At 62.2% G+C, this 17,734-nt stretch overlaps 1 protein-coding gene across 6 annotated transcripts; it reads left to right on the forward strand.

Annotated features, from left to right (window-relative positions):
• The first annotated feature begins 2,768 nt into the window (after positions 1–2,768).
• Positions 2,769–17,634, forward strand: LOC135458505 (signal transducer and activator of transcription 5B). Of its 6 annotated transcripts, none has more exons than XM_064733670.1 (19): positions 2,769–2,858; positions 12,138–12,275; positions 12,360–12,516; positions 12,599–12,688; positions 12,806–12,980; positions 13,055–13,185; positions 13,276–13,427; positions 13,498–13,653; positions 13,735–13,914; positions 14,039–14,126; positions 14,213–14,335; positions 14,485–14,577; positions 14,694–14,900; positions 15,067–15,161; positions 15,228–15,358; positions 15,997–16,167; positions 16,355–16,406; positions 16,606–16,713; positions 16,782–17,634. In XM_064733670.1, exons 2-19 carry the CDS (start codon positions 12,148–12,150, stop codon positions 16,906–16,908), a joined length of 2,364 nt encoding a protein of 787 aa, XP_064589740.1. In that variant the 5' UTR covers positions 2,769–2,858; positions 12,138–12,147; the 3' UTR covers positions 16,909–17,634. The 6 variants fall into 6 exon arrangements, with proteins under 6 accessions (XP_064589740.1, XP_064589745.1, XP_064589743.1 ...); XM_064733675.1 differs by having other exon boundaries at positions 15,997–16,152; positions 16,782–17,624; XM_064733673.1 differs by lacking the exon at positions 2,769–2,858 and adding an exon at positions 5,421–5,601.
• The last annotated feature ends 100 nt before the right edge of the window (positions 17,635–17,734 follow it).

The following is a 17,734-nucleotide window of genomic DNA, read 5'->3' on the forward strand; positions in this document are numbered from 1 at the left end:
AGGGATGGGATGGGGCTGGGCTCCCCCATGAGAGCTCCCGGTTCCCGGTAAGCAGGAGGGGATGGAGCGAGGCCGTGTCCTGCCCGCAGGTGACGTGCTTGGGTGTTTGTGCTTTGCCCAAGCCCTCTGCACATCCCGGGAGCATTGCAGAGGGGCCTCGCATACAGGATGTGCCCGGAGGGCAGTGGCCAAAAGCGTCAGGACCTCTCCAGAGCCGCCTAAATAAATGTTTCCACTCCTGAGAAATAATTAAGACCCTTGAGATGCCACTTAGAGAGAAAGGCCGTTCCGCCTGCACTCTTTGCTCTCCCGCTCCAAACACAGAGGCAATTTTCTCGGAAATCCATTACGGAGCTCCAGACTCGCTCCGTCCCCGGAATGCGCGGCGTCATTCGGCATCCTGCTGAGCTCATGCGAGGTGCCCATGCGTCCGGCTGCGGCTCAGCCCGGATCGTGCTCACCTTCCCGGAGCCTTCCGAGACTCTCTGAGGCACAAAGGGAGCCGGGCAGAGCTGAGATCGCTTCGGGGAATCGCTGGGGTGGAGCTGGGGCAGCTCCAGGGCAGCCTCTCCATCGGTCACTGCTGCAGTCACTGCTCCTCTGTTCTTTTCCTCTGGAAAGGAAGAATTTTTCCTGGTAACATCCCTGTCAGCCAGCTCGGAGTTTTCCCTGAGACCTGGCGAAAACAAATTGTGATTGGATTGGATTGGATTTTATTGGATTCCGTTTGCCCTCTCAGCAAGGAGCACTCTCCACTTTCTCTCTTCTCTAATTTATTTTTCCTTTTTTCCCTCCTTTCCTAGCAGAAAGAGGAGGGAAATGAGAGGGTGTTTTGTGTTCATCTCCCAGCTCTCCCAAGCACGTGGAGCTGTGCAGGGAGTGCTGTGTCCCTGGGATCCTCCAGCTACCCCTGGACCTATGGTGCCCAGACAGAGCCCCAGCAGGCACAGACATTGTGCGTGACCTTGGTTCTCTGGCCTGAGCAGCCAGTGCCCGCCTGGCTGCCTGCTCCAAAGGGTTATGTGGGCCAGGGATTGTGAAAGCTGCATGTCCATGATGCAACTCAGCAGAGCAAGAGCGTCCCAGCCAAGCAGGGTGGGCAGGCACCAGGGCCTTGCGCTGCCCACTCCGCTCCTTTTCTTGTGTCTCATTGAATACAGACGGTGTGGGAGCTGCTGGCTGCCTGTCCCTGCTTGCCAGGGTCCCAGCTCACCTCTCTGTGAGGTCTGGAGTGAGAGGAGCACTGGGAAGTGCAGCCAGGGCTCTGCTGGCAGCAGCTCAGCAGCGATGTGTCAGCCTTTGTGTGTGAGATTCTCCCAAGCTGGTGAGCACAGGCAGCAAAACATTTGGTGGGAGCTGGGGGCTGTTGGGGCTGGAGTCACTCATTCAGTCGTTCCCCAAGGTTGCTCCAGGCACGGAGTGGGGCTGGCAAGCTGGAAAGCACCGTTTTGTGGCTGCTGTTTGCATGGAGCAGGTGCTGGGCTGGTGCCTGCCCACAGGTATTTATTTATCTCTTGGAAGTGTGGAGCTGGATGAGGCAGTGAGGAGCCCGAGCTGGAGCTGGAGGACTTTAGCACAAGAGCACAAAAGCAGTGGAGAGGTGGAACTTGGGGCTGTGCTCTGACACAGTGGCCGAGTGATTTGCAGTTGCTGGTGCACCAGCTGTCTGATCCAGATCCTGTTCCAGCGCTGGCACGAGGAGAGACGTGTCCCTCCTTCCTGATTCCCACCAGGGAAGGGTCACCCCTGCTCCTACCCAAGAGAGGGACCTGCATTTGCTGAATTTCCCTCCGGAGTTTTCTCACGCCACAGAAAACATAATTCTGTCTATTTTACGTGAGCTGGTAGCGAAAGTGAAAGCCCAGGAGATCCCATGCGGTGGGTGCAGGCGCTGGGGCAGAACGAGCACACCCAGTATTGCTTCCTGCCGCTGCCTCTGCCCATCACCGCACGGCAGCCGCACCCCGGGCTGCCCGTCACCGGGGTACCCCTGCCTGGGGTGCCAGGAGGAGTCTGCCGTGCATGCCAGCTGTGCAGGAGCTCCTCAGGATGGTTTTCTTATGGCTGCTGTTAACTTTCCCTGTTTGAGCAACTGCAGAGGAGCTGGCGGTGCCTTGGGGTGTCCTCACAGCTCTCAGGGGATGTGGCAGCTTGGGAGAAGGGGATGCAGCGTCCTGTCCCAGCAGGTGCCTGAGGCTGTGGCAGCACTGGGGATCTTGGCCATGCATGTGGCTGCAAAATGTCAGCCCAGGCCTGTGGTGGGAATGAGCACCAACACAGAGGGCCCGGTGTCAGCACAAGGCAGCCCTGCAGTCTCGTCTGTGGCCACCTGGTACTGACTTGGTCATTCCTGCTCCCCGAACCAAGGCTTGGTGCTGCTTTGGGCTCCCCTGGTACTTACTGCCAAATTCTGGTGCTGGTTTGTGTCCTGCCAGAGCTGCTGCTGTTGAAGCCTGAAGCTGTTTTGGATTCTAGTGCTAGAGCCACTGCTTGCTTGTGACACCCTGTGCCATTACCTCGTGCTGGTACTGGTGGCGTTAACCTGTGCCCGGTACCGTCACCCAGTGCCACTGCCCGGTGCCATTACCCCGTGCCCGGTACCGGCACTGTTACCCGGTGCCCAGTGCCGTCACTCAGTGCCATTATTACCCGGTGCTGTTGCCCAGTTCCCGGTACCGCTCCGTTACCCAGTGCCGTTCCCGGTGCTGGCGGGGCCCGGCGGGGGCGGGGCCGCGCGGGGGCGGGGCCGTGCGGGCCGGGCCGGGGCGCGGCGGGGGCAGAGCGGCGGCGGAGCCGAGCGCCGGGAGCCGCCGGGAGCCGCGGGAGCAGCGGAGCCGCAGCCGCCGCCGCGGCCGCAGGTGGGCAAGGGCGGGAGCGCGGAGCCGTCAGCGCCGCCGGGACCGCACCGGACCGAACCGAACCGGACCGAGCCGAGCGGGCCCGGACCCCGTCCGCCTTCCGTAGCAGGGCCGGGCGGGGTGCGGCGGGGCCGGGGCGGTCCGGTCCGGTCCGGTCCGCGCTGTGGGTGTTTCGTAACCCCGGGCGGGCGCAGCGGGGCCGGGCGCGGAGCTCGGCGGGAGCCCGGCTGGGCCCGCGGGCCCCTGGGCGGGCGGAGGCGACAGTGGGGCCGCTCCGAGGGGGCGGCGGGCACGTCCCGGGCCCGTCCTGCTGCCGCGGCGCATCCCATCCCGGGGCGGGGGCGCTCCTGGCCCGCCGGAGCCGGGCCGCTTCTCGCACGCGGGCCCCGCCGGAGCGGCGGCCCCGGAGGGCGGCTCCGAGTGCCGGTCCCGGGCTGAGGGGAGGATCCCGGGCAGCGCGAGGCGTCCCGTGCGGTGCCGGGGGGGTCCCGCCGCAGGCAGCACGCCGAACCGGGACGGCGGGAGTGCGAGCCCCGCTGCCGTCGGTGGCACACGCGGGGCGGGTGGGATCGTTCCCCGGCGGCACCGCGGGGACCGCAGCGCCCGGTGGCCTTTCACCCAGCTCGGGCGCGGCCGGGGCCGGGCAGCCCGCGGGAGCCGCGGCCACCTGTCCGGCGGGTTACGGAGCTGTCAGGGCTCCGTGCCCGGCCAGCCCCGGGCCGTGCCAGGCCGGCCCCGGGCAGCTCCTGCCCAGCGGCTCCGGGGCTCCCGTGCTCGGCTCGGACCGATGGGCTGGGGCTGTTGGCTCGTTCAATTCTCCGTGCTGGGCACCTCGTGGCACCGGGCCGGTGACCAGCAGCGGTTTGGTGACAGTGCCTGGGGAGACAGCGCTGGGCTCAGGGTAGCTCCGCGTGGTTTGCCCTGGCAGGGGCATGGCACACGATGGGGTGCGGGGCCCTTGGTTAGAGCAGGACATTCCTGCCTGGGGGCTGGCTCTCTGCTGGCTGCCTGCGGGTCCCTGCAGTGCTCGTGCCCGTGCCCAGAGCAGTGTGAGCCCCATGTGGCATGCGAGGGGGCACTAGTGCAGGCACAATGAGGTGCTCCACAGAGCCTCACCACTGCCATGGGCACCAGCATCCAGCTCTCCATGGTGGGAGCTCTCCCCTCCAGGTCCTGACTCCTGGCCCAGGTCTTTGTGCTCGTGAAGCCATCAGGATTGTGGCCTGACCTGATGTGGTTCTGAGGATGTGAAGATGGAGACTGTCTCTCTGGGTTTTAGAACCGTTCCTGCTCATCCCTGGGGCTGGAGAGGGCTCTGTCGTGCCCTGCTCTGTCGTGCCCTGCTGTGTTGTGCCCAGCTGTGCTGTGGGTGCATCATGAGGAGGAGGAGGAGCTCTGGTGTGGGCTGAGAGGTGCCAACAGCCTGTGTGCTGGGAGAGCTGGGCTGGGAGCAGGGCGTGACAGGTGGCTGTTACCCACTCTGTGTTTTGTGGCACTTTGACAATGCCCTGCTTTGGGGGTGTTGGGTCCCTACTAGAGCCACCTCACTGGGTCTGCAGCACCTGCCTTGTGCCAAGGCCAATGCTTTGGGGCAGGGTCAGGGATGCTCTCACCATTCAGGGCGCTGCAGTTGGGGATGCTCAGCACAGGGCACACAGAGCCTCTGGAGGGACCTTCCCCTCTCGCTGCAGGGGAAGTGCTGACTCCAAAGTGACGGCGAAGGCTTTGCCATGGGGTTTCCCAGCTCTCTCTCGAGTGATAGCAAAACTCAGATACCCTGCTCGCAAAAAATCCCTGCTCCCTGCTGTCTGTGACATCGTGGGTGGCGAGTGACGACTGCTTTGGGCCGAATACAGTGAAGCAGCCCTGTCGGCTGGGAAATTACTTTGTAGTTTGCAAGGAATGACTGTAAGGTGGGTCACACTCAACAGGCTCCACAGCAGCCCTGGGATGCCAGTGGGATGGCAGGCAGGGTGAATGGGACCTCCCTGGCATCAGCATCCCCTGGGTACCTGTGCTGGTGGCAGCATCCCTCTGCCTGCCCGGCTGCAGTGTCCCACACACTGTGAGTGCTGAGCTGGAAGCAGCCACTGCAGGGAAGCCAAGGCATGGCTAGGGTTAGGGTCAGGATTAGAGTCCCCACCTTGTCAGCACTCAGCTCTGCAGCCATGCAGGCAGCTCCAGCCTGGGAGGCTGTGCTGGCTCCGGGGCTCCGGCACGCTCCGGCACAAGTAGCCTCGACAGCTGTAATGTTTCTGTGGCATGCCTTTCCTTTCATGGGGTGTCTATTTTGCAACCCCCAAGTGTTTTGATCCCGGGAGGAAGGGGGCGGGGGTGTTTACCCTGGCACCGCATGGCTGGTGCAGGGATCCAAGTGGTGCTGGGCATGCCTGAATTTCACATGCAGCAACAGTTCTAGCAACATCTGCTGGCTGATAAAAGGTAGGCTGCTGCACGCCGCTGCTCCCGCCGCGTTGGGAAACGTCGAGGGGGAGGCACTCTGTGAACACGGCTTCCTGGCCGATAGGGCTGAGCTGACTTGCTGATAAAGCAGAATCCACCCATCTGGCTGCACCAGAGGGGCCAGGAGCACGGGCTGCTCGCAGGCACTCAGTGCTTCCCTGAGTGCTGGGTCCTGCTTCCCGCTGTATCAGGAATGATGTGCGGCCGAGCTGGGACAGCCACAGCAGCATAGCTGAACCACAGCACAGTCACGGCCCATTCCCGGTTCAAACAGTCACTGGTGAGTTTTGCAATCTCCACTTTCAGTGTAACTTTGTGTTATGGGCTGGTTTATAGCACAGCTCTGCCGGGGAGGGAACTGGGGAAAAGGCTGGTGCTGGAGAGCACTGCCTCAGAGAGCAGAGCAGCGACCCAGCCCTGCCCAGCATGTGCTGGGTGCTCATTCTGTCTGGCCTCTCGTCCCTATCACTCAAAGGCTCTGCAAGGCCTTTAGCAGAGGAAGAGCTGCTCTTGCTGGCAATTCTGAGCTCCTGCACCAGCTGGAAATGCTGTAAAATGATCTTTGTCCTCTCTGGTGTGAATACCCGACCCTGGTGCTGTTGGGCTGTGGGCCCAGGGGTGCAGCTTCTCTGGCCCTGCTTGTGGAGATGCTGTGTGAGGCTTATGGTGCAGCTTAGGGGCAGGGGCTGTGCTGCTGCTTCAGGGGCTGGAAAGCCCATCCCAGGGCCAGGAAAGCCAAAACCCACTTGGACATATTTGTCTGTGTATGAATGCATGTTGAGCTTCACCCCTCTCTCGATTTGACTGAGGACTTTGTTTCACAAACCACCGGTGTTGGTTGTTTTGTTCTCTGTCTGACTAGTCCCCGCTCTTGGCAGCATCCCTGGATGTCTGTGTATCCCCTCTTCCAAAGGCAATGCTTTGCTCCTCTCCATTCTGCTCCGCTGACTTGGTGCAAGAGCATCTCTGTGTGCAGAGCTGCTGGGGATGAGCTCTGGGAGTGCAGTGGGGGGATGCAGGAGCTGCTCTGGTGTCCCTCTGGCTCTCCCTGCTCACGACACATCCAAAAACCTGTGCTGTGCCAGCTGGGCTAGCCTAGGACAGCCATGCCAGGGGTGAGGAGGCTCCTGCACCATGTCCCCATCCCCAAGGAGAGCTGGAGCATGGCATCAACCCGAGGGGATGGATGCAGTCAGAGCAGTGCCTGTGCTGCCCACATCTCCCCCAGCCCACCTGGGTCCTGCCCAGCAAATCCAGTCTGGCTGTGGGTGGATTAGTGCCATTGTGTGTGCTCGCTGGAGCATGGCAGAGAAAATGAAATTGTGTCTCCAGACCCCAATCAGGACTAATTCGATGCTGAAATGAGCTTAATCCTCAGGTCCTTCACCCAGCCTATCCTCCTGGGCTGGCACAGGTCTGAGCAGGGATTAGCACCGAGCCAGGGGCTGGGATGGATTTGGCCTCGGTGCAGGAGGCTGCCACAGAACCTGTGGGACCCCAGGGCTGTGCCCTCAGCGTGGCATTACAGGGATTTGGGGTTGGGCATTATTAGCATGGAGGGAAAATCCCTTCCTTGAGCATCCTGGCACGGGGCAGCTGCACATCCCTGCCTGGGCAAGGCCAGAGTCTGGGATGCTGCAGGTGGTCAGTGGCTTTGTGCCTGCCCTGGGATTCCCCCACCAAGGCAGGGGAAGCTCCAGAACTCTGAGCTGGCAACTCCCTGCTGTGCCAGCCCCAAAGCTGGTTAATTCAGCTGCTTGGCCCCAGGGAGCCAGGAGTAATTAAAGCTCTGCCCAGCCTCTCTAATCCTGTCTGGGGGTTTATGGTGGGGGCAGCACCACTGCTGGCAGGGACTGGGCTCCCCACTGGATGTCCTGCAGAGGCCACACTGAACTTGTGCCCATGGGGCTGCTTGGGCACTGGGCTCTGCTGATGTGGCTGCACCCTGTGTCCTGCCCACCAGTGCTGGTCCTGCTGCAGGCTCAGTGTCTGAGGGAATCCCACTGGTGCCTGGGCAGTGCCTGTACCTGGCTGTGGCTGCCACAGGGTGGCTCTTGGTGCGCTGAGGTTTTCTTGAGGTTCCAGCCGTTGGATTCAAGGGATTTTGCTGGGTATTTCGGTGGTTTTGGTTTGACGCAGGTTTCTGGGCCTCTCTGATTGGAAGAAATCTGAGTGAGGAGGAAACTTTTCCCAAGGGTGGCAAGTGCTGGCAGGCAGAGAGCCTGGCCTGTGGCGTGAGATGAGCTGTTGGCAGCCCCCAGCACTGATGACCCTGGCACCAGTCCCAGCTGGGGCATCTCTGCCTGTGTGGGGCTGGTGTCCCCTCTGGGCAGCATCAGGTGATGAACTCACGGTGTGAATTCTCTGCTTTTGGCTCTCAGAGTTGCTGGGGCACCTGGACAGTCCTGGTGCTGCTAGTTCCACCTCTGCCTACCTGCTCTGCTGCTGTGGGGCCTGTCGCCTCTGCTCTTAGGGGGCACGTTGGATTACCAGAGCCAGCCATGCCTCTTTCATGAGTGTCATGGTGCAGATGTTTCCAGTGTGGGCTGAATGCTTTGGCTGCCTCCTCACCGGGGCAAAGCCATCAGTTGCTGCCACTTTCTGTGGGAGACAAACAAACCCCATCAAAGCACGGAGCTTCTAGGAGGAGCTCGCTCCCATGCCGGTGGGCACTGCCGCCTCCCAGCCAGAGCTGGAAACCACAGGCTGGTGGAAAACATGCGAGCAGCCCTTGGCCCCTGTTCTAGCTCCACAATGTGCTGGTACCACAGCTCTGAGCGGGGCTGGGGGCTGATCACCATCACCCGGGTGTCCCCACTGCAGGCTCGGCTCCAGAGCCGTGGGCTGGGGGATGTGAGCGAAGCCGGGCGGTGCAGGTCAGGGGGTCCCATCTCCCCCCAAGCCCAACTCCTGCATGGCAACCTGGGGTCCATCTCTAGCTCTCAGCCAGCCACAGGGGCTCAGTGCCTGCCCAGGATAGCGGCTGTGCCTGCTCGTGCCCCGGGGCGGTGTGAGGGGCACAGTGTGCCGGGTGGCTGCCAGCACTCGGGGGCAGGCTGTCCCGCGCAGGCACCTGACATTTTGGAAGGAAATAGCTGCTCTCTGCTCCTTCCTGTAGTGCGCAGCCAGCGAAACGGCCGCCCGGGAGCCCGGCTGTGCCCGCCCCGAGCCGGAGCCCGGCTGTCCTGGGGCCGGACGCCAGGGCGGAGCGGGGGCACAGCGGGGCCTGAGGGCGGCTGCAGCACCGGGCTCTCCACACCGGGCTCCAGCGGGGCCTGACCGCGGTGAGTGCGGCTGCAGAGCGGGCTCTCCACACCCTGCTCCAGCGGGGCCCTGGGGGAGCTGGAGCGGCCAGGGGGCCGCTGAGGGCGGAGGGGTGGCTCTGTGTGTGTGTGGGTAACCGGAGCCCTCCGCTCTGCTCTGCCTGGCGGCCGCTCCCGGCTGTCACCTCCACCGCGCCCGGGGCCCGTCTGGGGGCCGGATCTTGTCCTGGAGGAATCTTGCTTGGAGCCGCCCAGCTCGGAGGGCTGCGGGACAGCTTCCCGCAGGCGGCAGCGGCAGCGCTGGCTGCGGCAGCACCGGAGCCCCTCGGCCGCACCGGCGCAGGGTACAGGGTCCGGCCCTGCGGCCACAAGCGGGGCCGGCTCTGACCTGGAAGCGATCGCGGGTTCCCGGAGGTGCCGAGAAACCACGTGTCCGTGTTTACTGCGGCGGGAGGCGCAGCGGGGCAGGGCCGCTGCCGCCGGAGCCCAGCCCCGCGAAGACACCGCTCCGGAGACCCCCGGGCTGCCGGAGCGCCGGGCCAAGGGCAGTGCGGGAGCCGACGGACTGCGTGGGTCGAGGGAGTGGGGCGGTGGGGGTACAGCCAGAGCACAGGGGTCCCCCCAGGCCTTTGCCTTAGCCTTTCACCCCTGCTTGGCCCTTCAGGGCATGGCTCTGGGCAAGGGGCTGCTGTCGGGGGCTGTGCCAGCGCCAGGGCTGGGGTGTCCTGCTCATGAGGAGGTCTGTGGGCTGGCTCTGTGCAGGAGCGTCCCGCGGCAGATTGCAGTGAGCATCCCGTGCAGAGCGTGCTCCGGGGTAGCTGCTGCTTGTGTTTGGGTTTTGCCGTGCACATGGGAAGCTGCTGCTGCCGTCCTCATCCTGTGAGGCATTTCCCTCCTTTTGTCTGCCCACGGATGTGCTCTGGCTCTCCTGCGGCTTGGGACTTGCTGGTGCCTACTGCCACTATGCCTGTGACCCTTTCCCAGTGTGATCATGTCAGTCCCTTGGTTGCCCCCAGCCGAGCATCTTCCCCATCTTCCCCTCTCCTTGCTCCTGTCTCTGGCCTTCGGGGTGGGTTTCTCCTGTTTTGCATTGGGTTTGGCAGTGCTTCCCCATCAGCAGTGGGCAGTGAGGCTGTTAAGAGGCAGAAATGGTGTCTGCTGGTTCCCCTCTCTCTGCTTGGTCCCTGTGTTGCTGGGGTCCCTCCCCACAGCTCTGGGGTCTCTCCTCAGCAGTGGCCCTACCCCGGGAAGCTGCTGCCTGTGCCCCTTCACAGGCAATCAGTCTGGTGAGCACGTCGCTGTGGCTTGTCGAGTGCTGCTGGTTAACCGAGCTGCAGTGGCGGGTGGGTTCCAGCTCGCTGCCAGCGAGTAAATGCAAAGTAGCCTAAACCACCACAATTATCTGCCTCTTGCAGTTGTTGGAGTGCGCATGGGGCCGGTGGCTGCCGTGCGTGGCTGACCCATGGCAGTGCTTGGGGCTGGAGGTGGCTCTGGGGTGGGTGAATGTCCCTGGGCGTGGGGGTGGATCTGTCCCTCGGCTCCCATCCCTCGGGCAGCTGGTGGTGTGATGCTGGAAGGTGATGGAGGAGGCAGGGCTGCCTGGAAAGGGATCACGGTGGCACCACGGTGCTGCAGCTTGTGCTGAAACAGAGTTGCTGCCCCAGCTGTGCTGAGTCTCAGGGCCAAAAGTCTGCCCATGGCAGGTGGCACTGGTTGCTTGTGCTGGGGTGGTCATGGTGCCCTGCAGCCCATGGGCAGGTTTGGTTTGTCCCCCGGGTGAGACAAAAATGAGACAAATTTCCCCCAGGAGAAATTGCATGTCCTGCTGCACTGACAGTGTCTGTGGAGGTTGTGCTCAAGCCTGGTGTAAATGGTGTTTTGGGGCACACACCAGGTGAGCTCTGCCACTGTCAGCCACTGCACAGCCCCTTGTAGAGGCAGCTGTGGTGCTGGTGCTCCTGCTGCCAGGCTGGCACTGGCCAAATGCAGTGCCTGCCAGCTCACCACAGAGCAGCCAGAGACTCGTTGCTTAACAACATGCTAGAGTGGAGTAGGAAGTGTTTTGTCACTGTGAGATGGGAAGAGATCACCATTTTATCAACAGGCAGGGCAGTGTCTGTTTGCTCTGTGTCCGTGCAGATGTCCCCACAGTGCTGGGGACTTCGGTCACTTTGTGGTGCAGTGGCACTGGCGTGGCTGTTCTTGGCTCTGCCCCTTATCAAACGTCCGCAATTTCCAACAGCAGCATGTCCTGCTGTCAGCCATCCCACCTTCCCTTTCCTCCTTGCTGGCGTTCTTCTGCCTCCCCAGGCCCCTCCTTGCCAGCAGCATTTCCAGCTTGGTGATTTCTGTGAATGTGGAAATGTTCCTCCCTTTTTATAGAGGAAAAATTCATTTTTAGCCAGCTCTGGGTTATTGTTCCTCTTCCTGTTCAGGGGCGGCTGTGCGTGGCTCGGGGGCTCTGGCTGTGGCTGCTCCACTCGGACCTGCTGCCACTGTCCCCCAGCATGTGCCCCTCACTGTGTGACAGCACCAGCTCTTTTGGAGCCCTATGACCCACTGGGTATTTCTGAGGCTGAACAAAATGCTTCGGGGAGAGGGGGAAGCACAGCCCCCACTGGCTCAGCCCCTCTGCTTGTCACCAGCCAGTGCAGTGATCAGGTTCTGGCCTGGTCACCCGGCCTTGGGACACATCCAAGGCCTTGTGCCCCTGCCTGGCCCCTCTGTGTGGTGCCAAATCCCAGGTGGATAGAGTGTGAGTGTATCTAAATGCTGTTTACTGTACTGCTGCCTCCTCACTCAGGGGGCCTTGAGCCCCCCAGACCCTCCTGTGTCACTCGCTGTCACATCACCCTCACACAGTCAGCTGCAGGCTGTTTCTCCAGCCCCCTCTAGCCACAGGTGACCCAGGGGACACACTGGATTTTACCAGAGGTGCTGTCACCACCACCTCATCCCTGCCTGCCCCCGGGGGAGCCAAGGCTGTGTAGTGGTTGGAATCCCTGCATGGAGCCAGAGCTGCCCCATAACTGCTTTGGGAAGGTCTGTGTGTCTCCACCAGGAATTGGGGCACACAAGGGACTCGTCAGGGACTGTGGTGCCACATGGGCTCGTGGGGCTGGGGCTGCTCCTGCCTGCTGGCGCTGCCAGGGTGTGGGCAGGAGCGGGGTGGATGCAGGGGGGGCCTCTGCTCTGCGTCACCCTGGATTTCTGGGCAGCCCTCCCTCCCCCTGGCCTGTTTCCTCATTCGCGTGGCCAGCGATGGCTGCGATCCCGTGGTGCACTGAGGGGAAATGAGAACCATGTGGAGAGGCCATGCAGAGGCACATCCCTGGCCCTGGGCACCCCCAGGGCTGTTCCTAGAAAAGAGGGGGTGACTCAGAGCCAGGGTCCACTGCCCCCGCACGCCCTTTCTTTCAGCAGCTGGAGACAGGGCTGGCACCACAGGGACTCGGGCACTCCTGCAGAGGGTGTGGGGACAGCTGAGGCCAGACCCCTTGCAGCACAGTGCCTGCCTGTCTCTGCTGGTGCCCTGACAGCGTGTCTCCCACAGGTGCTGAACCATGGCGGTGTGGATCCAGGCCCAGCAGCTCCAGGGCGAAGCCCTGCGGCAGATGCAGGCGCTCTATGGGCAGCACTTCCCCATCGAGGTGCGGCATTACCTGTCACAGTGGATCGAGAGCCAGGCATGGTAGGTCAGGGTGTGCCCTTCCCTGGGGGTGCTGTGGCTGCCCCAGGGTACAGGTGCCCTGACACCCCTCTGATCCACACACAGGGACTCCATCGACCTTGACAACCCCCAGGAGAATGTGAAAGCGACCCAGCTTCTGGAGGGGCTGATCCAGGAGCTGCAGAAGAAGGCAGACCACCAAGTGGGTGAGGACGGCTTCCTGCTGAAGATCAAGCTGGGGCACTACGCCACGCAGCTGCAGGCGAGTGGGGGGCTGTGAGCAGGGGTGCAGGGCCAGGGGGGTCCCTGCCCTGTGCCTGGCTCAGGCAGTGTTCTCCCCACAGAACACGTATGACCGGTGCCCCATGGAGCTGGTGCGCTGCATCCGGCACATCCTCTACCACGAGCAGCGGCTGGTGCGGGAGGCAAACAATGTGAGTGTGGGCTGGGGGGATGCTCAGGGGCTCTGCTCCATGATGATGGGAGCAGCTCTGAGGCAGGAATAGGGAGGGTTCCCTCACTGTGCTGAGTGCACCCTGTGCCTCGTGCAGAGCCCTTCCCCATCTGGCTCCCTGGTGGATGCCATGTCCCAGAAGCATCTGCAGATCAACCAGACCTTCGAGGAGCTGCGGCTCATCACTCAGGACTCAGAGAATGAGCTCAAAAAGCTGCAGCAGACGCAGGAATACTTCATCATCCAGTACCAGGAGAACATGCGACTCCAAGGTGGGTGGGGGGCCGAGGGGCATGGGCCTGGGGTGCTGGCAGGGCCAGCCCTAACACCATGCCCTGTCCCCCAGCCCAGTTCTCCCAGCTCTCCCAGCTGGGCCCCCAGGAGCGCATGTCACGGGAGACGACGCTGCAGCAGAAGAAGGCATCGCTGGAGGCCTGGCTGCACCGTGAGGCCCAGACACTACAGCAGTACCGTGTGGTGAGTGATGCCACCTGGTTCCCCATGATGCTGTCCCCATGATGCCCTGTGACACTGTCCCTGCAGCTCTGATGTTGTCCCACCTTGCAGGACCTGGCTGAGAAGCACCAGAAGACGCTGCAGCTGCTGCGCAAGCAGCAAACAACCATCCTGGATGACGAGCTGATCCAGTGGAAGCGTCGGCAGCAGCTGGCGGGGAATGGGGGCCCACCCGAAGGCACCTTGGATGTGCTGCAGACCTGGTGAGTGCCTGGTGGGGTGGGGTGGGATGGGGTGCTGAGCCCAGTGGATGCTGAGCCCTGCTCCCCCCAGGTGTGAGAAGCTGGCAGAGATCATCTGGCAGAACCGGCAGCAGATCCGCCGAGCTGAGCACCTGTGCCAGCAGCTGCCAATCCCAGGCCCAGTGGAGGAGATGCTGTCAGAGCTGAATGGAACCATCACTGACATCATCTCTGCCCTGGTCACCAGGTACAATTGGGCCCAGCTGGGTGTGGGGCCAGCTTGGCTCTGTCCCCCTTCCCAGCCCCCCTGATTCCCTTGCCCCCCCAGCACCTTCATCATCGAGAAGCAGCCCCCCCAAGTGCTGAAGACACAGACCAAGTTTGCAGCCACTGTGAGGCTCCTGGTGGGTGGGAAGCTGAATGTGCACATGAACCCCCCCCAAGTGAAGGCCACCATCATCAGCGAGCAGCAAGCCAAGGCCCTGCTGAAGAACGAGAGCACCCGCAAGTAATGCCAGGGGCTGGGGGTGTGTGGCTGGGGTGCCAAGGCAGTGGGGAGCAGGGGGAAGGGCTGCACTTTGCACAGCTCCCAGTCCTGGTGTGCCCTGACCCTGAGTGCATTCCTGTGGCAGTGAGAGCAGCGGGGAGATCCTCAACAACTGCTGTGTGATGGAGTATCACCAGGCCACTGGGACACTCAGCGCCCACTTCCGCAACATGGTGAGTGCCCCTGTTCCCTGTCCTGTCCCCTTGTGTCCCCCTGTGTCCCCATCTGTTCCTCCATCCTACCCGTGATGTCTCTGCAGTCCCTGAAGCGGATCAAGCGCTCGGATCGCCGCGGGGCTGAGTCAGTGACAGAGGAGAAATTCACCATCCTCTTTGAGTCGCAGTTCAGTGTCGGTGGGAATGAGCTGGTCTTCCAGGTGAAGGTAAAGCCACCGTGTCCCTTCTGCAGGGCCTAGGCAAACCATGGGCACTGTGCCCACAGGAGTGGGGCTGGGCTGGGGCCACGTGGGTGCCCATGGGTGATGCTCCCTTGGTGCCCCACAGCCCATTCCGGTCTCCTTCCTCTCGGCAGACGCTGTCCCTGCCTGTGGTGGTGATTGTGCATGGGAGCCAGGACAACAATGCCACGGCCACCGTGCTTTGGGACAACGCCTTTGCTGAGCCCGTGAGTGCCAGTGCTGTGGGGGCAGGACGGGCCCCTCTGCCCAGTGTGGGAGTGGGGCTCAGCCTCCTGGTGGGACATCAGGCAGAGCTGGTGCTGACCATGCTCTCTGCCCCCAGGGCCGCGTGCCCTTCGCTGTGCCCGACAAGGTGCAGTGGCCACAGCTCTGCGAGGCGCTCAACATGAAGTTCAAGGCAGAGGTGCAGAGCAGCCGTGGGCTGACCAAGGAGAACCTGGTGTTCCTGGCACAAAAGCTCTTCAACAGCACCAGCTCCCACTTGGAGGACTATAGCAGCACCACAGTGTCCTGGTCGCAGTTCAACCGGGTAAGTGGTCTGGGCTCTGCCCAGAGCCCCCCAGTGCTCGTGCTTGTGGGGCTGGATGGGGGTGTATCTCACTCTGAGTCTCTGCTGCTGCACCCAATGTCTGTGCTGTGTAACAGTGGCTCAGAGGCTGCTGACAGGAGTGCTCATTATCTGGAGATTTCAACAGGAAAACCTGCCTGGGAGGAATTACACCTTCTGGCAGTGGTTTGATGGGGTCATGGAGGTGCTGAAGAAGCATTTGAAGCCGCACTGGAATGACGGGTAAGAGCCGCCCTGCCCTGTGCAGCCTGGCCCGAGCCCCAAGCCCTGACGCCCTACTCTGCCTAGGGCCATCCTGGGCTTCGTCAACAAGCAGCAGGCGCACGACCTGCTCATCAACAAGCCCGACGGGACCTTCCTCCTGCGCTTCAGCGACTCGGAGATCGGTGGCATCACCATCGCCTGGAAGTTCGACTCCTGTGAGTGTGTGCCAGGCACTGGTATCCCTGGATCCCAGCCAGGCCACCTCATGCCCTTGGGGCACTGGCACTGCCACAGCAGGCAGGCTGGAGTTATCCTCAGGAAAGAGGCGAGCATCAGAGCCCTCAGAATGCCTTGGCTGTGCCATGGGGAGCGGCGCTGCCCTCGCTCAGTGCAGCCATGGCTGTGTCAGGCCCTAATGCTGGCAGCAGCAGGGAGGAGGGCCCAGGCTGAACCCTCCAACCCAGCCCTGGGGAATGATGTGGGCTGTACAAAATCCAGTTACTCGGTGGTGCTCCCCAGTGCAGGGGTTGCCAGGGGTGGCCTGACCCCATGCAGGAGTCTGTTGCTGTTCACAAGAGTGTCCTTTGGAGGGCCACATAACTGAGAAGCACCAGAGAGCCCCATGGTTGGGGAGGTGTCAGGATGAGGCCAGACCTACCTTGGCTTTGCTGTATTTCCTTTCTTATCCCATTTTCTGGCAACCTGTGCTCTATCCTCAACTGTTTCTGGGGAGGGATGCAGTGTAGGACATGCTGTTTGCTGCTTGATGTGACCTCGCAGCCCACGTCCAGAGCACGGCCAGGAGCTGCTGCAAACTCCAGGATTCACCATGATCCTCACGCTTCTCTTGCAGCTGAGAGGATGTTCTGGAACCTGATGCCTTTCACCACCAGGGACTTCTCCATCCGCTCCTTGGCTGACCGCCTCGGGGATCTCAGTTACCTCAACTACGTGTTCCCCGACCGGCCCAAGGACGAGGTGTTCTCCAAGTACTACACGCCGGTTCTCTGTGAGTCCACGCCAGGTAGCGCTGTCCCTCCACCCCTCATGTGTCCCCTCTTTTGTGCATCCAGCCAGGATGGAGCTGGTGTTCTCAGCCTCCCCCAGCCCCACAGGGGGTTTGCATCTGGCCACATGTGAGCCCCCAGCACTGCCTGGGGTTGTGGCATGTGCTGGAGTTTGGGGCCTCAGTGCTGCTTCCTTCTCTCTAGCTAAAGCTGTGGATGGATATGTGAAGCCACAGATCAAGCAAGTGGTGCCAGAGTAAGTTTGACCCCGAAGGGAGATCCTGGGCAGTGGTTGCCATGGGTTCCCAGCATTGAATTGGCTGGGTTGGGTGGCACCCCAGGGCACTGAGGAGCTCAGAGCCACCACCAATGGCCACACTGGTGCTGAGCCTTCTGAGAGATCTTGGTGACCTCACCCACAGGGCACCCAGTGCTCATGAGACCCTTCCCCACAGGTTTGTCAATGCATCAGGAGATTCTGGCCCTGGAGGGGCCACCTACATGGACCAGGCCCCCTCGCCTGCCGTCTGCTCCCAGCCTCATTACAACATGTACACCCAGAAGTGAGTACCACACCCCCTACCCCTGCACTGCTGCAGCTGCTCCTCCCCTCACCGCCTGCCTCCCACAGCCCCGACCCTGTGCTGGACCCCGAGGGTGATTTTGACCTGGAAGACACGATGGATGTGGCGAGGCATGTGGAGGAGCTGCTGCGGCGCCCCGTGGACAGTCAGTGGATCCCCCACGCCCAGTCGTGACAGGCACGCGCCTGCTGCCTTGCCCCTGGCCCCGGCGCTGCGGGGACTGTGCTGTGTTCGTGTCTCTGTGCCAGGGGACAGCGGGTGGGCCCTGCCCCCAGGATTTGCTCTGTGCTGCCCCGAAACACAGGCTGGCGTCCAGCTCTTTGGTGTTAATGCCCTTGTATAAACGGCAGCGGATTTGTCGCATGGTTTTCCTGTATGTTCCTTTTAAGAGGCCCAGCTTCGGCTTTCCGCTTCTGCCAGCACTGGCCCTGCAGCCCCTGACCCCCCAGTGGGGCTGCTGGGGGCCCCCAGCCCGGCCTCAGGTTCGCTTTCGCAGTCGTCACTAAGAATGTACATGTCGCCTTCTTGTTCTCCCCGCGGCTCCGTGACCAGGGCTGCGTGAGGGCAGAGGGCAGAGGAGGGGTTCTGCCAGGGCTCCCCCGGCCCGTGATGGTGCTCTGCTCCACAGTGGCTGGGTCCCTGCATCTCATCCTCTCCTCTGCCCCCAAGGATGCAGGAGCTCCTCCGGCTGCCGGCCTCGGTGTCCCCTCTGGAGCCGGTGCAGTGTGAGGGTGGCAGGGTGCGAGGGCACCCAGCGATGGCAGTGGGGTGGGCAGGGGGTTTGGGGGAGCGGAGCCCTCTGCCCGCTGCTTCTGCCCTTGCCTGGGCGGGAAACTCTGGGGTCCTGGCCATGTTATTTTTCTATCACAGAGTAAATAAAGCACGGAATATTTTTGTAACACAAAAGCTCTGGGTGCCACGTGTGTCTTGGGGCAGAGGTGGGTCTCTTTGGGGAGCTCCTCTGGGGTGCAGCAGATGAATGCCGGCGCTGGGCCCGGTG

Source organism: Zonotrichia leucophrys, chromosome 27, assembly GCF_028769735.1.
Source record: "Zonotrichia leucophrys gambelii isolate GWCS_2022_RI chromosome 27, RI_Zleu_2.0, whole genome shotgun sequence".
Taxonomy (NCBI): domain Eukaryota; kingdom Metazoa; phylum Chordata; class Aves; order Passeriformes; family Passerellidae; genus Zonotrichia; species Zonotrichia leucophrys.

Excerpts from the sequence above, each read along its gene's own strand:
- LOC135458505 (XM_064733670.1), top strand. The coding sequence starts at position 12,148 with ATGGCGGTGTGGATCCAGGCCCAGCAGCTCCAGGGCGAAGCCCTGCGG. Across the intron at positions 12,276-12,359 it reads TGGATCGAGAGCCAGGCATG|GGACTCCATCGACCTTGACA; the intron begins GTAGGTCAGGGT and ends ATCCACACACAG. Across the intron at positions 15,359-15,996 it reads CGCCTGGAAGTTCGACTCCT|CTGAGAGGATGTTCTGGAAC; the intron begins GTGAGTGTGTGC and ends CTTCTCTTGCAG.